General features: G+C 39.5%; 1 protein-coding gene across 1 annotated transcript in view; it reads left to right on the top strand.

The window, feature by feature from the left end:
• Window positions 1–16115, top strand: part of LOC122540548 (A disintegrin and metalloproteinase with thrombospondin motifs 15-like) — a 48844-nt gene that overhangs the window by 20219 nt on the left and 12510 nt on the right. The window contains exons 3-5 of the mRNA XM_087976397.1: window positions 5203–5335; window positions 6271–6438; window positions 12339–12622. Coding sequence (XP_087832523.1) covers window positions 5203–5335; window positions 6271–6438; window positions 12339–12622 — 585 coding nt within the window. The remainder of the gene's footprint in view (window positions 1–5202; window positions 5336–6270; window positions 6439–12338; window positions 12623–16115) is intronic.

The raw sequence follows: 16115 nt of genomic DNA, 5'->3' as shown, positions 1-16115 counted from the left end.
CAATGGGCATTTGGCTATGGAGGAAACCTGAGCTGCTTGGGTTGATTAGTTCAGGGTTCAGTTTCTTGTAAAATGGCAGAATTCTCCATTATATGAAATTTGAATGCATACCACTTAAAAAAGAAACTTGAACTGGAACCAAATTTCCTTGTTAGCATAAAATTGATTTAAAGGTGCTTCATTTTTAACTTCTGCAGTTTATTTCTTGGTGAATTCAATAGGTTTGGATAAGTAAATATGTAACTGACTTTAGTATCTTGTAACAAAGGCAATTTGATCATTTCCTCCAAAATTTGGCATTTGGAGCAGTCAACAATCATGGAAAACTGAAAGGGTCAATACAAATCTTTCGATTTAAGGTTTTATTCAGATCTTGGAAGACCTCCTCCATTAGTTAATTGTATGAAATTGCTACTGTGTCCTAAGCTGGTAGATCTATAACTTCACTGTGTATATTAAGGGCAACCTCCATCCTCCTACATCCCTTCCTTTGATAATGTGTAGTAGCACTTGAAGCAGCCTTATTGGACTTTGTACAATGGGTTTCTTAGTTATAGGCATATAGGCAAGTAACAGCAGCAGACAAAATGTGGCAGACTGATTAAAATTCTCTCCCTGTAATAGTCATGATCCCTTTATCTCTCAAGCGAATATCAACTTTTTAGATATAATTTTCCTACAATTCCACCAGTGGTTTTCAATGTATCTACCATGCCTTTGTCTCTCACTTATTTTTTCTTTGCACAATTGCAATGCATTTTATCTGAGTGGATCATGATATAGTCATAACTGGCTTTCCTTTTCTTTAATAGTATGTGATCAGTTTGGATCTGAGCTATTTGAGATCTTTTCTAATGTTTGCAAAGAATGACCCAGATTAGTCAGAAGCATCATAACAAACAATTCAAAAATGTGCACGCATCATACTACTGGAAAAACCTAATTTCTAGCCCTGGTTGCTATTTGGATTTTGCTGCCTATGAGCTATGTTTCTGTCCAACATTTTTTATGAACATATATGTCATAGGATCACGAAAAAGATCAGATTCAAGAGAGCTTTTGAATTTAGTTTATATGGACAGAACAACGTTATCTTAAATTCTTGTAAAGCTAAAATACAGGGAGAGTATTGATACCATCTTCCAGTCTTATCTTTCAGTTCATTTCCTTTTAACTCTTACTAGTCTCTGTGGGCACGTTATGTTCTGTGACAAATGGTTTCAGTATTGGATATGTCCAATTAATCACCTGCAGAGCTCTCTGATGTTAAAGGTCATTCTCAGGTCTGTTTCCCACCAGCTTGAATACTGGTAGGCTACTATCTGCTTTTTCCACATCTGCCTTTCAGCTACCTCATCAGCTTTCATCTAATCAATTATATCCTCAACACAGTGAAATCAAAACGTTGCATTTGGCCATGGCTCTGATCCCATCACTGGTGCATGATGTATTTCCTGATATCCAATTGCAGTCAGTATTTTCATTTTACTCTTTGTTCTTTGAGGTTTGCTTTTGATATCCCCAATAGAGAAAACCATGAGTATTTTAATACCTCTTTTCACAAATGCTTGCAGGATATAAACATTCCCCACCCCCCACCCCACCTCCACCAACCCTCCCATTTCATTACCAGAGATGTCACACAACATTTTACATTTTCAGAATTGCTGAAGCAGTTCTGCAGTAAAATGATAATGGATATGCTTTGAGATGGTGATGCATATCATGATGTAACAGTGACATCAATAACATAAGACCATAAAATGTAGGAGCAGAAGTAATCCATTCAGTCCACCAATTATGGCTGATTTGATAATCCTCAATTCCACTTTCCAGCATTATCCCCATAATTCTTGATTAGAAATTTGTCCATCTCAGCCTGTTAACAGCAGGCATGTTGCAATGAAAGCATGGAATACTTATATAAGATGTACATATAGAGAGCAGTATTATGTACAGTGGTGTAAATAAAAGAGTTTGCAGAAAACTACTGGAGTCAGATTGCAGTCACTCCATAGGTAAAGGAAACAATTACAGGTCACAAACTACCAGCAGAGACAGGGATACAGTCTGTTCTGATATAATGCAGTAGTTCCGTTCCCATACAATCCTGCATTATAAGAAAATTGCATCATAGCAGCACCATTAAAATCAATGAGATCAGAATCGCGTTATAGCCAATACAGGGAAGGAAAGTTTGTGTTCACAAATAATGGTCTAAATTCTTCAATTGCATTATAGCCAATTTGTGTTGAAGAAAGGCACATTATAGCAGGAGAAAGTGAGGTCTGCAGATGCTGGAGATCAGAGCTGAAAATGTGTTGCTGGAAAAGCGCAGCAGGTCAGGCAGCATCCAGGGAACAGGAGAATCGACGTTTCGGGCATAAGCCCTTCTTCATTATAGCAGGACCGACTACACCATCTCTCCAATGGGCAGAATGAAACCTCAGCCAGAAATCTCATAAGATCATGAACTAGGTACTATCTCTAATGTTACTTGTTGTGGTTCTGTTTGCCGAGCTGGAAGTTTTTGTTGCAAACGTTTCGTCCCCTGGCTAGGCGACATCATCAGTGCTTGGGAGCCTCCTGCGAAGCGCTTCTTTGATGTTTCCTCCGGTGTTTATAGTGGTCTGTCCCTGCTGCTTCCGGTTGTCATGTCTGGTTTGTGTACTTTAGGTAATCCATAGAATCTGGGGGTGTTGTTGCTTTCCGGTTTCATTCTTTGTAGGTCAGCTCTGGTTATCTGTCCGTTTTTTTGTAGATTCCTTAGTGTGTTATTTATCCTATTGATGAGCTGTGGGGTGGGGTCAAACTCCCTCTTTTGGTAGGTGTTGATATCTTCAAGTAGTTGTTGTGCTTTTTGGATGTAATCAGATTTATCTAGGATGACCGTCATTCTGCCTTTATCTGCTGGTAGTATGATTATGTTCTTATCGTTTCTTAGTGATTTCAGTGCTTCCCTCTCCTTGGTGTTGAGGTTATGTGTTTGCCTTTTCCTTGTTATCATAGGTACGACAGTTTGTCTCACTGTTTGTTGTGTCTCTTCTGTCAGTCCATTGTTCCTGAGTGTGCCTTCTAGTGCTGCTAGGAAGTCTGCTGTCTTGGCGTCCCTGTGGTTGTAGTTGAGCCCCTTGGCCAGTATTGTTCTTTCCATGTCTGTGAGCTGTCTGTGGGAGAGGTTTTTAACCCAGGTGTGTGTTGTAGTGTCCTCTTTGTTGTGTGTTAGTTTGGCCATTTTTTCTTTTAGTTACTTAGAGGACTTATAAAGGTAAGTCACTGAGTATGCTAGGAGACAAATCAGATGTAAAATGAATTATGTGAAAGTGAATCTTTAAGTTTTCTGCACAGACTTAAAAAAAACTATGCTGCCAATCTGAAATAAACCTGCAACAGGTCAGTCAATAACTAAAAAGGGAAAAGAGAGTGGGACTTTTCATCTTTATTACACTGCAAAAAACATATTCGCTATTCAATTTATAAATTAAATTAATCTTTTACTAAACTGATAAGTATAACTTTTGTAGAAGTGAGATACAACAGTAGGAATATCTGTGCTTGAGTGGAGAAAGACAAAAAAGGCCATATCTTTAACACAGCCTATTATCACACACTGATTAACTTCCCAGCCCTAGTCTCTCTCTCTCTCTCTCTCTCTCTGCATGACCATGCTATCATTAATGCTTTAAAACAGACATAAGTGATCAACAATGTACAAGCTATCATATCCATATGCCAGTAATCTATCTTCTGCAGATGATGACTCAGCTGTGAATGTGAATCTTTACCCTCTTAATTTACAGCTGTTTTAAATCAAAGTATTGAAAAGAATAACTGAAAGTATTGTTGTTGGTAAAAGAATCACCAGGGATGCAGACTGTTCAACTGGTAAATTTTGCTGCACTTTTGGCTTCTTCTAGCATTTCCATCTTCAATGTGTTGGAACTGTAGTTAGAAATCATTTGTCAGAACAGTTTACAGGAGTGTGTATGTTTACGGTATCAGGTTACTGTGACATTTTAGTTAAACACAATCTACTGAACATACTTTTCAAGATACACTCATGTCAAAACATAATCATTCTGAATATCACATGATGTCAGTTTGGAACATATTGTATAATTGATGGTGTTGATCTGGGCAAAATGTCTTCATGCGGTGTAATGGTTGGCATGTTTTAAAAAAGTGTAATCTCCTCAGAGAATGAAGTGGATGGGTGGGTTTGGGGAGGAAAAGTGCTGGAAGGGTATGCAGTGGGCTGCAGGATACTCTATTGCAGTGGAATATATTTTTCTTTTGATTAGACAGAGTGAGATATAATATAATGGGAAACATTTCTCCCATTGTTGCAAGTGGAGAAAAGGCTGAGTCAGGTTTACTGAGGATGAAATATATTTTGCATTCTTTCAGGATTTGACAGGGGACTTGACAAGTCGTCCAAACTTTCTTCATGCTTTAAAACTAGGATCCCTTGTCATTTACACTGGAATGTGGGAAGTATATAATTCCCTTCCAGTATGGAATCAGTTAGGGAAAGAAAAATGACTTTAAACTTAGATATCATAGAAGGAATGTAATAACATCACAACTATCACTTTAAAGTCTATTACACGACTAAAAGCTAAAACAAATCTTTTCAATTCTTCATCATGCAATCAATCTTATTTTTATATTCACCACATGTAAAAGCTATATCTCTATATGGTTATGTGCAGCTCAATGTGACCACTTGACAACTGGCTGTTACAAGACTGTTTCCAACCGCAGCCTAATTTTCATATTTAGCTGGCAAATGTATTTTGGTGACTTTATTTAAACAAAATTACTTAGAAATTATGTTTTGAAAACAAAACTCACTGTGTGCTGGCTGGTCTCCCATTTGTGACATTTCCAATAAAATATTGAAACGTAATCTTCTGGCAATAATAAATGCTGTGCTGAATGATTTATCCAGCTTGTCAGACATGAATGATGTGAACCCAGAAAGACTGTACCTTGAGTTAAAAATATTCTGTGGTTTCACAACCATGTAGACCCCTCACTTCTATATCTTTAAACTGACCATTGCTAGCAGTTTTGTGGAGCTTTATAAATAGATAGAATGACAATTTACTTTTAATGCTTAAGCTCTCCGTTTCTGGTTAACATTTATACAATGAACACATCAGCTGTTTTACGATGGGTGTGTATTTTATTTATTTGTAGGACTTATGCGGTGCGCAGACTTGTGACACGCTAGGAATGGCAGATGTTGGAACAATGTGTGACCCAAAGCGAAGCTGTTCTGTTATTGAAGATGATGGACTCCCATCAGCCTTTACCACTGCTCATGAGCTAGGTATAGATTACATTTAGCTATGGCAATATATACAATGCTTTCCTATATTTTCATCCCATTTTTGCTTTAATTTTCAGCATATTGTACAATGTAGTTCAATATCAATCATTACACTGATATTCCTCCCAGGTTACATATAAGTAAGCATATTGTGTAAATGTTGTGAAAATATTCTGATGCACTTTCTTGAACACAAGCAAAACATTGTCTTCAACCAATTCTTTTAATCAGGCAAAATAAATCGAAGCAGAAAATGGATTCAAGTTTAAGAAACAGAGTGCAGTGACTGGTGTGTACATGATATTTTTATCATCAAGGAATTAAACAAAGAGAGAATTGATAATCCAGAGACAGTGTTGTTTACTAGCTATTTGCCCTTGGACATTACAAGAAATTGTCATGAGACTTTTGCTAATTAGTCAGTGAACTGTCCAGATCCAGTGAATGCACTCAGTCACTGCCAGGCACAAGTTGGCATTACATGCTTAAGTTCCTGGAAAGATGCCAGACAGTATCTTTATTGCAGCTGTGCTGAACGACCGGAGGCTGTTACAAATTATAGCAAAATGACCATGTTGAGGGACCATGCTGAATGGTCTTAATTTAGAAGAAGCTGGCATCTGCACAAATCATTTGCCCAGATATATTGATAACTTTTGTGGGAGGAGTGTGAGAGCTGATTATCCACTCTTTTGGCTTTAAAAATTGATCATTGAAAATTATCGATAACACAGTTGGGAAGTACGTGGACCTTACATAGTTCATTGAAGAGCAGTCTTAGTTCCATTAAATGAGGTAAAATATCTGACAGTATTTTGCTATGTCTTTTGATAGAAAACTGGTTAAACGCATTAGATTATCCTAAATGATCTTGAGTAACTGACAGGATTCACGATTCTGCATTTAATTTAAAATTTCTTTGTCATTGCTTTTAGGCCATGTGTTTAATATGCCACATGACAACGTCAAGGCATGTGAAAATGTGTTTGGGAAGTTGAAGGACAATCACATGATGTCACCAACCCTCATACACATTGACCGCTCTAAACCATGGTCAGTGTGCAGTGCAGCCATCATCACAGATTTCTTGGATAGTGGGCATGGTAAGTGGGAATTTATTACTCCAAGACAAAGGCCGTGTGAATTTTTAAAACAATACTTGTATAAGTAATCCACTTTCTACTCTCAACAGAATTTCTTTAAGTACAGTAAAGTGAATTTATTAAGTTGTTTTTCGTGGGCTGAGCCATTGCACTTGCAATAATACCAAAGATGCCTTTCACAACTAAAACAATAGATTCACTAGAGAGAAGCAAAACCAAAAACTGAACACAGTGTATTTTTATCACACCACATGCTAACTGAGCAGAAATTTAATGTATGTGGTGAGCTGTTGAACTTGTAATGGGTTAGAAGCTGTGTTTAAAAAAAGTTCTGAAATAGATGACCCTTTGTTAACCCTTATTTTAAATGGATTACGACATCAGTGAGTAGAACCATGATTTTTATATTGAAAAATTTGCGTTAATCAATAAGTTTCGAATACCTGCTAGTGAAAAGTCTCTATTGCAAAAGGGAATTCCATGCTAGGGAAAAACAATGTTCTGTATGAAATGTTATATCCCTCTGCAGTAATCTTAATGGTTTCTTTTTGATGATAATTGATTCTATTAAAAGCAATAATGTAAGTATTGTCCATTTCAAATAAAATACCATTTGCTAATATTTTGTCTTTAGCTCTTTGGCTTGAAATTTCTCACACAAATACAATTACTTCATGCACTCACTACGACTAATATGCAGAACATTCACCAGCCAAATGTATTAATTAAATAAGATAGGGTTGAAGCAAATCAAATGGCACCATATCCATTCACTTTTGAGTTTTAGGTTAACAGATAATTTGGAAGGATCAAAGGTAATTTCTCTATCTTTGGCAATTATAAAAGACCCTGCAAAAAAAAACTAATTTGGGCATTCTTAACTAAAGGCACAAAACTGTTTACAATTTGATATTACATCGGCACTTTCAGTGTTCAATAAGCAAGTATGACATAAGTGACTGTCAATCAGTACCCACCTCAACAGGATATGATGTATAAGTTCCTTGCCTTGTTCATCAATTTGAAGCAGTGATCATAGATATCTGATTTGCATAGAGTCGAGTGACCATTACTTGTATATAGACTTATCTTCAAATACAGAACCCACATTTTACCATGCATCCTTTTTTGTGATTGGTCTGTTTGCGTCTAAAGAAAAACTCAGTATAGTGATTTTCAGAGACTTAAATGTAACAGACAAGTTCAGAATATTAACTTAAGAGTGGTATGAAATTGCTGAATCAATGAAATCAACACTGTAGTGTTTTAAAGATGTAAAGAAAGTAAATATTCAAAACTCAGTTTAACAAGACACCTTGCTTTCCATTAATTTATTCAATGAGTTGAGTAAATTTTTTGAATCAATTTAATATCGGTTGATGTGTAAATTTACTAATTCCTTGCCCAAATGCATGAGTGCTGTACTTATAGTATCCATAGTTTTTCTGGAGTAGCTTAGGCTTATTTCAAATGTTGATTGGATCGAATATTAATATTTTATTGAAAGATCTAAATGTTTGTTTTGATCTGTTTGTTTTAGGGAAAACGTATTTATCTATGATGTGTCTATTTTGCAGGTAGAAGAAATCCAACCATATTTGTAGGGAAAGAACAGAACATTGAATTACTGAATTCAGTAATAAATTAAGCATTTAGTTAGCATTTCTCCCACTACTTTGAATGTATAATGTTGGAATGGAATGCATATATTGAAACAGAAACTAAAATGTTCTGAGCAGATGTAGATATAATTTCATATAATTTTGGCATCTGACTGGAAAGTCAGAGAGGGAGTGTAATCTTATTTTGAGGTCTGATCTGACCAGCAGAATTAGGGCATTCAGCCCATTGAATCTGCTCTGCCATTCAATCATGGCTGATACGTTTCTGAACCCCATTCTTTTGCCTTCTCCCTATAATCTTTAATTCACTTACTAATCATGAACCTGTCTATCTTTTTCTTAAATACACTCAGTGACTTGGCCTTCACAGCCTTCTGTGACAATAAGATCCACAGATTCACCACCCTCTGGCTGAAGAAATTCCTCCTCTTCTGAATGAGATCCCCCCCATACTTCTAAACTCCACTGGGTATAGACTCAGAGTCCTCAGCTGCTCATATGCCAAGCCCTTCATGTCTGAGACCATTCTTATAAATCTCCTCTGGATCCCCTTCAAGGTGAGCATGCCCTTCACAGCTCACAATATTCCAAATGTGGTCTGACAAGAGCATTATATAGCCTGAACAATACATCCACAGTCTTGTGTTCTAGCCTTCTCGACGTGAATGCTAACATTACATTTACCTTTCTAACTGTCAACTGAACCTGCATGTTAACCTTAAGAGAATCCTGAACTGGGATTCCCAAGACCCTTTGTGCTTCAGCATTCTGAAGTCTTTCCCATTTAGAAAAAAGCCTAAGCCTCGGATATTCCTACCAAAGTATGCAACCTCACACTATCCTACATTGTATTCCATCTAGCTCTTCTTTGCCCACTCTCCTAAACTGTTCAAGGTCTCTGCAGCCTTCCTGCCTCCTCAACATCATTCCTTCTGTCCCTCCATCTATCTTTGTGTTATCTGCAAACTTAGCAACAATGCCATCAGTCCCTTTGTCCAGATCATTAATGTACAGTGTGAATATTGTGGTCCCAACTCTGACCCCTGTGAAACTCCACTAGTTACTGCTGCCATTGTGAAAAAGACACCTTTACTCCCACTCACTGCCTTCTTTCAGACACTATGATCGTTTACTATAAATTTTGTATCCTCTGATCCTGCCCCACTAACTACCTGACGAAGGAGCAGGGCTCCGAAAGCTTGCACTTCCAAATAAACCTATTTGACTATAACCTGGTGTTGTGCAACAAAGTTAACTTTGTCCACCCCAGTCCAATGCCTGCACTTCCACATTCTGTCAGTCAGCCAATCCGCTATCTTAATTGCTTTTAATTTTAAGAAATAGGCAGTAGGGTATTTTTGGAAGCACAGATGAAGAAATCCTTATAGTAGAAAATAAGGCAAACAAAGAAAGCTGGGTGATTAGGATTGCTCACCATTTCATGCTCATCAGGGCAAGGATGACTGAGGGAATGATAAGTGATAAACACAAACTGGTCAGACATCAGTGTGGTGAAAGCTACAAGTACACAGACACTTGACAGCAACTGATAATCTGCTGTGTGGAGTGACAGCAGTTAATTTTTTTCTTGTATTTAACTATTGCTCTGAGTCAACCTGTTCAGAAATGTTATTATACACCTCTGAATCAGGTGGGACTTGAACCCAGCTTTCTTGGTCTAGGGAGAGGGACGCTATCACTGTGTCACAAGAGTCCCTTGTAATAGCAGTTGCTATTGTGTGCCTGATAATAATCACATGACACAATATTGTTAATCCTGTTACTTCTCATGAGATATTTGCTGAGTTCATAGTTTTAGAACAGAATGAGCCAGGCAGAGTCCAGTGGCTCTGTTCAGGCTGCTTAACATGGGCAGCTGTCTAAATTCAAAATCAAAAAAGCCAGACAGTTTAAAAGTTTAATTGATTTGAGATCCCACATGGTGCAATTGCTCATTTGTAAGGGATTAGTGCAGTTGTGTGCTTTGGATCAGAAAACAGGATTTTTAATAAAATAATAGTCCAAGTAAACAAAAGATTAACTGAAATCAAACATTGAAAAGCTTTACTTTACTTAAAATTAAGGGGAAAATTATCTAACAGAAACTATTTTGAAAAAAAAGTTCTCTATTCTGAAGAAGCGAAAGTTTGCAATATAGTTGAAGCACTTTTGTGAGAATATTAAGCTTTCCCTGCATTGCCTTAACAATGGATAGCATTGTCTTGAACTCATTTGGAATATAATTTTATTTTGATTTGTATGCTAAATACTTATAAAAATTGAGCAAAAAGCATCAGCCAAATTATTGTGCACAATGGTAAGTGCACATAGGATTTGGAGTGAGTTTATAGATTTGTCAAAATTATGCAGGGATATAAGGAAAACACAAAGGAAACTAGAAAATACAAGCACTGCTAGTATAGTCCCACTCCACCATTCAATACAACTCTTGCTGATACTGGGCCTCAATTTGGAGTAGAAAGTGAGGTCTGCAGATGCTGGAGATCAGAGCTGAAAATGTGTTGCTGGAAAAGCGGAGCAGGTCAGGCAGCATCCAGGGAACAGGAGAATCGACGTTTCGGGCATAATTCCTGAAGAAGGGCTTATGCCCGAAACGTCGATTCTCCTGTTCCCTGGATGCTGCCTGACCTGCTGCGCTTTTCCAGCATCACATTTTCAGCTCAATTTGGAGTACTTTGAGCAGAAAAAGTTAAGGAAGAATTGAAGAGAGATGTTCAAAATTGTGAGGCGCTTTGATAGAGTAACTAAGCAGAAACTGTTCAGGTAGGTTGGTAAGCAGGGAACACAGATTTATGATAATTGGCAAGAGAACCAAAAGGAAGATGGGAAGGTTCCTTTGTAATGTAGTGAGTTATTGTGATCGGGAACATGCTGACTGGTGGTGGAGGCTGCTTCACCAGTAACTTGCAAAGTGAACTGGAATTGGTTACATTCAAGAAAAGAAAAAAGCAAATTGCAGGGCTCTGGGGTAAGAGCAGGAGAGTGGAACTAACAGTCTAGTTCTTTCAAAGACTTGGAACAGGCAGAGTGAGTCTTTCTGTGTGGTAGGATCATTTGATTTTATGTGCCTTGTCTGTACAAAATACCAGTATTTAGATCATTGATTTGGAGTTAACTTTGAATGTTAATTTAAACTTGAGAAATAGCACTGAGAATTTAAAAGCCAATGAACCATTATATTATTGTTCAGATTATAGACTTGAGGGAGATATAGATGACCACATGGGTTGACAAATGGGTTTGTTGGTAATTCTTTTTCACAAACAATTGCATGATTTGGACAAAGTTCAAGTTAATAACAATGTTGCAAGAGAAAAAAAAATCTGTGAAGTCTTTTGGCAGAGAGGGTGAAGATTGTAATAATCATACTGGACTGTTACAGGTTCACTGATTTGATGGTAGCCAGTTGACATGATAACTTATGGAACCATTCCATATTTGCAATTGAGATAATTGTTCCCATTCCCTTAAAGCAAACTGCAAGATATAATTTTGTATTGCACTGTGCACACCATGAAAATGTTGTAACTGATGTTGAATTAGTATTGAATGTTATTTACGCAAGCAATATATATAATTTTACTAATTGGCTGATGTACTGGGTCCAGATGTTTCTTAAGTAAATGCTACTTCTTTGACCATTCTAACCACATGTTAGAAAACAGATTTGGTTATCTGTTATGAAAAATATGTCACATTCCCAGCTAGTTGGGTTGGATCAGGAAAATAGGAGTGTAGTTTCATCTTTCATCTTGTGAATTTCCTCTTCCAGAAGAATTTGCTGGGGTGCATTAGAAGCATTGTTGAATACCATAGACAGCTAACTGGACCATTTAAGACCCAATTTAGGCATCATTTTTCAATGGTGCTGTCATTTTGATAGAGGCTTCATACTGCAGTGGCACAGCTGTTGACAAGAAAGGCCACAGTCCAGTCTGTCACTCACCCTGATATAGGCTTCTCCCCTTCTTCTGTGAATTCTATGCAGGCAACTGGGATGTTCTCATACTCACTTGACCCGCTTTGCTCACCTCAGATATATGCTGGATCCTTAATAGTATGGTGAACAGATAGCTGAGCAATGAGGAGGCAGAAGGTTGTGCTGCTAACATGGCATCACCAGAACATCCAACCCTTTGAGTCATTGTAATGAATGCTTTGTTTTAGTGAAGCTTCCTGAAGAGAAGACCAAATGTAGTTTTAATTTTAACAATATGTAGCCACGGAATATCAATGGTTAATCTCTTTCACCCACAGGCGATTGTCTGCTAGATGAGCCAATGAAGCCAATTACATTGCCGGATAGCTTACCAGGAGAAAGCTACAACTTGAACCGACAGTGTGAACTGGCATTTGGGGTTAACTCCAAACCGTGCCCTTACATGCAGCCTTGCATAAAACTCTGGTGCACTGGAAAAGCCCGTGGGCAGCTAGTGTGTCAGACAAGGCATTTCCCATGGGCAGATGGAACAAACTGTGGTGATGGAAAATTCTGTATGAAAGGTGTTTGTGTTGCAACCCATGATGTGACAAAATATAAGGTGAGCTCTCCAAATAATTCCCATTTTGAAAGAATGTTATAGCTGTGTAACATTTCAATTTCCATTTTTTTTTTCATTTCACACTAAATATTTGTATTCAGACATTCTGTGATATGTTCATGTTATACTTCCTCGGATCCTTTTTCAAATCATTGTTATAGTTATCTTACGTCTAAAATCCATCCAGGGTAAATTTTGAATGTCTGATCTACGAACAAGAAAATTAAATCACACAACTTTGGATATATTATGAAATTCAAATAATCTCGGTACTTGGGACAAAAATTGACTTTATTTCATTACAATGTTTCAATCCCCAGACAAAGAACATAATAAGTAACATGCAGGAAAATATGTCACAGCAAAATCCACAGGAGTTCACTGGCAAGCATAATCAACCGTGTTGTGTCATTGAGTTCAGATATTTGTTTCAATACCGTTTCAGTATTATCTGTCCTTGATACAGTTACATCTGGGTGCAAATTGTTATTCCATCACGCATAAATAGATTAAAATTACCATTTAAGTTAGTTACTTTCTACTTGTGTCCAATTACAATTGAAGATCTGGGGGCACGTGGAACCTTTGAATTTAATTAAGTACATCATCAGTCACAATTTTTAATAAAGTATAAAAGCGAATGATTTCCACAAGAACAAAACACTTAATCTTATAGCTTTTTGGCTGAGTGCAAATTGGGTCAGGTTTGGTGGAGTGATTCTTGCCTTCAGGCAGAAAAACCTTTCCACCTGTATATATTTCAAAAGCTGACGCATTAATTGGCATTTCAACACTTCCTGTTAAGTATTGATTTCGGTCCCACTCCAGAGCAATTTACCACCTACCGGGAATCCTTGAATTAACTGGCATCCCTGGTGCAGATACCATCTTTAAATGTCGTTGTGTGCCCAGGCAAGCACAGTCAGTCCAGAGCTGCCTTGTCCAGTTCCTAACTTTTGTCCTGTGCGTGGCAGGTGGGCGAATCAATACCTCACTTTGTGGGCATGGTCCTGCTGGATGGAGTGGTTTCCAGGTGGGACTTGCTTTATCCCCAAGGACCAGCAGTGGAGGCCAAGACCTCAGACCATGCCAGGATTTACTCCAGGGTTGGCATCCAGGTTAACACTTTCTCAGCCACCTGGAAAATCACATGACACTGTAGGAAGAAAGTTAGCACCCTTCTTCACCCTACAAGCATAAGTGCCACCATGTTCTTTCCGAACGCTCACCCTCCCTCTATCTCTGCTCCTGGACTCACCTCCCACCATGTTCTACCATTCTCACAAATGTATTCAACATCTTCCCCACTCACTTCCAACCACATCAAATTGCAATAATGCTAGCCCTGCATGCCCTTTGCAAGGCCTGCTCATTTGCTTGGGATGGTCCCCACCAGCACCAGCAGCGGTAGCTCTGTCACCCATTTTCATCTCCCTCCCTCTCATGCCTGGAGCAAATCAGCCCGCAATAGGACAGAAGGAGTCAAAATAGGTAATGTGCTGGCATTCAACTCCTCATCCCTGATCAGCAGAAGACTATCCTGAAGAAGGTCTGGACTGTTATTGAATGCTGCCCTTGACTGACACTGTGCCATGATTCCTTGAGTGAAAGCTATTCCCCATAACTGGATTCAGGCCTGCTTTCAACTGCTGTGCTCTTCCAGCACCACTAATCCAGACCCTGTTTTCAACCATGCAAACTTCCTGGCTTTTTCCCTGTGTGCAATGGCATGGCAGGGCAGAATTATGTGAGCCTCGTGCCTCTGGTTGAGGGGGCAATGTAGACAAACCCAAGGCAATACAGGAATCATGGTACAGTGAATGCTATGACACTGATTGAAGAGCCTGGAGATGTAGACTACCTGTAGATGTAGACTATCTGGTCAGGTCCACAACCCCCAACAAACCACCGTCCCCTGCCGCCGCAGGAATTGCAACACCTGCACCCACACCTCCTCCCTTACCACCATCCAAGGCCACAAAGGAGCCTTCCACATCCGTCAAAGTTTCACCTGCACATCCACCAATGTTATTTATTGTACCCGTTGCTCCAGATGCGGTCTCCTCTACATTGGAGAGACTGGATGCCCCCTCACAGAGCGCTTCTGGGAACATCTTTGGGACACTTGCACCAATCAATCCCACCACCCTGTGGCCCAACATTTCATCTCCCCCTCACATTTTGCTGAGGATATGCAGGTCCTGGCCCTCCTCCTCCACCACTCCCTCACCACCCGACGCCTGGAGGAAGAATGCCTCATCTTCCACCTCGGAACACTTCAACCCCAGGGCACCAGTTTCCTCATTTCCCCTCCCCCTACCTTACCTCAGTTCCAACCTTCCAGCTTCCAGTTCAGCACCGCCCCCATGACCTGTCTTACCTGCCAATCTCCCTTCCCACCTATCCGCTCCACCCTCCCCTCTGACCTATCACCTCCATCCCTGCCCCCATTCACCTATTGTACTCTTTGCTACCTTCTCTCCAGCCGCCCCACCCCGCATTTATCTCTCCACTCTGGAGGCTTCCTGCCTCTATCCCTAATGAAGGCTTTTGCCCGAAACGTCAATTTTCCTGCTCCTCGGATGCTGCCTGACCTGCTGTGCTTTTCCAGCACCACTCTGATCTAAACTCTGGTTTCCAGCATCTGCAGTCCTCACTTTTGCCTTGTAGGTGTAGCCTGGTCCAGTCCATGAGCTGGCCGCAAGACCCTGACTGCAAAGTGACTTTTCTGCAGCATTACAATGAGAGTTATCAGTACAGCCTGAAATTACATCATTGAAGTGCAGAAGTATCCTGTTAGTGGATTAGGTACACGCTTTGAGGATTCATACAGCCTGGTACCTGTTGGATGCCAGTATCCATGATGTGGGGTGCATGTGACCAGTGCCCATAGAATGTCCCCATCACATTGGTGCTTTTGGATCAAGTGGTGAGTTTTACTCACCAGGAACTTACTCTGGTTTCCATATCAAGTTTCCCAGATTGCTGGTTTGTAAGACAAATTTGGTCATATTGCAATGGTGGCAAGCTGGGTTGTTAAAAAGGTGTTTCACAAGCAATAATGAGCTTCAATTGGGAACTTGCTGGTGCTTAGTGAAAATCCTGCCCCTTCACTTGAGAGAACCATACAAGATGTGGCAAGATGGCCATGATTAGATTAGATTACATTACAGTGTGGAAACAGGCCCTTCGGCCCAACAAGTCCACACCGACCCGCCGAAGCGAAACCCACCCATACGCCTACATTTACCCCTTACCTAACACTACGGGCAATTTAGTATGGCCAATTCACCTGACCCTGCACATCTTTGGACTGTGGGAGGAAACCGGAGCAAACCCACGCAGACACGGGGAGAATGTGCAAACTCCACACAGTCAGTCGCCTGAGGCGGGAATTGAACCCGGGTCTCTAGCGCTGTGAGGCAGCAGTGCTAACCACTGTGCCACCGTGCCGCCCACAAAATGTATTTCAGTTTCTTTATTTGAAAAGCTT

This window comes from Chiloscyllium plagiosum, unplaced genomic scaffold (genome assembly GCF_037043375.1).
Source record: "Chiloscyllium plagiosum isolate Xiang-an unplaced genomic scaffold, Cpla_swu_hap1 HiC_scaffold_29, whole genome shotgun sequence".
NCBI classification, from domain to species: domain Eukaryota; kingdom Metazoa; phylum Chordata; class Chondrichthyes; order Orectolobiformes; family Hemiscylliidae; genus Chiloscyllium; species Chiloscyllium plagiosum.
This window is presented reverse-complemented; position numbering and strand designations above follow the sequence as displayed.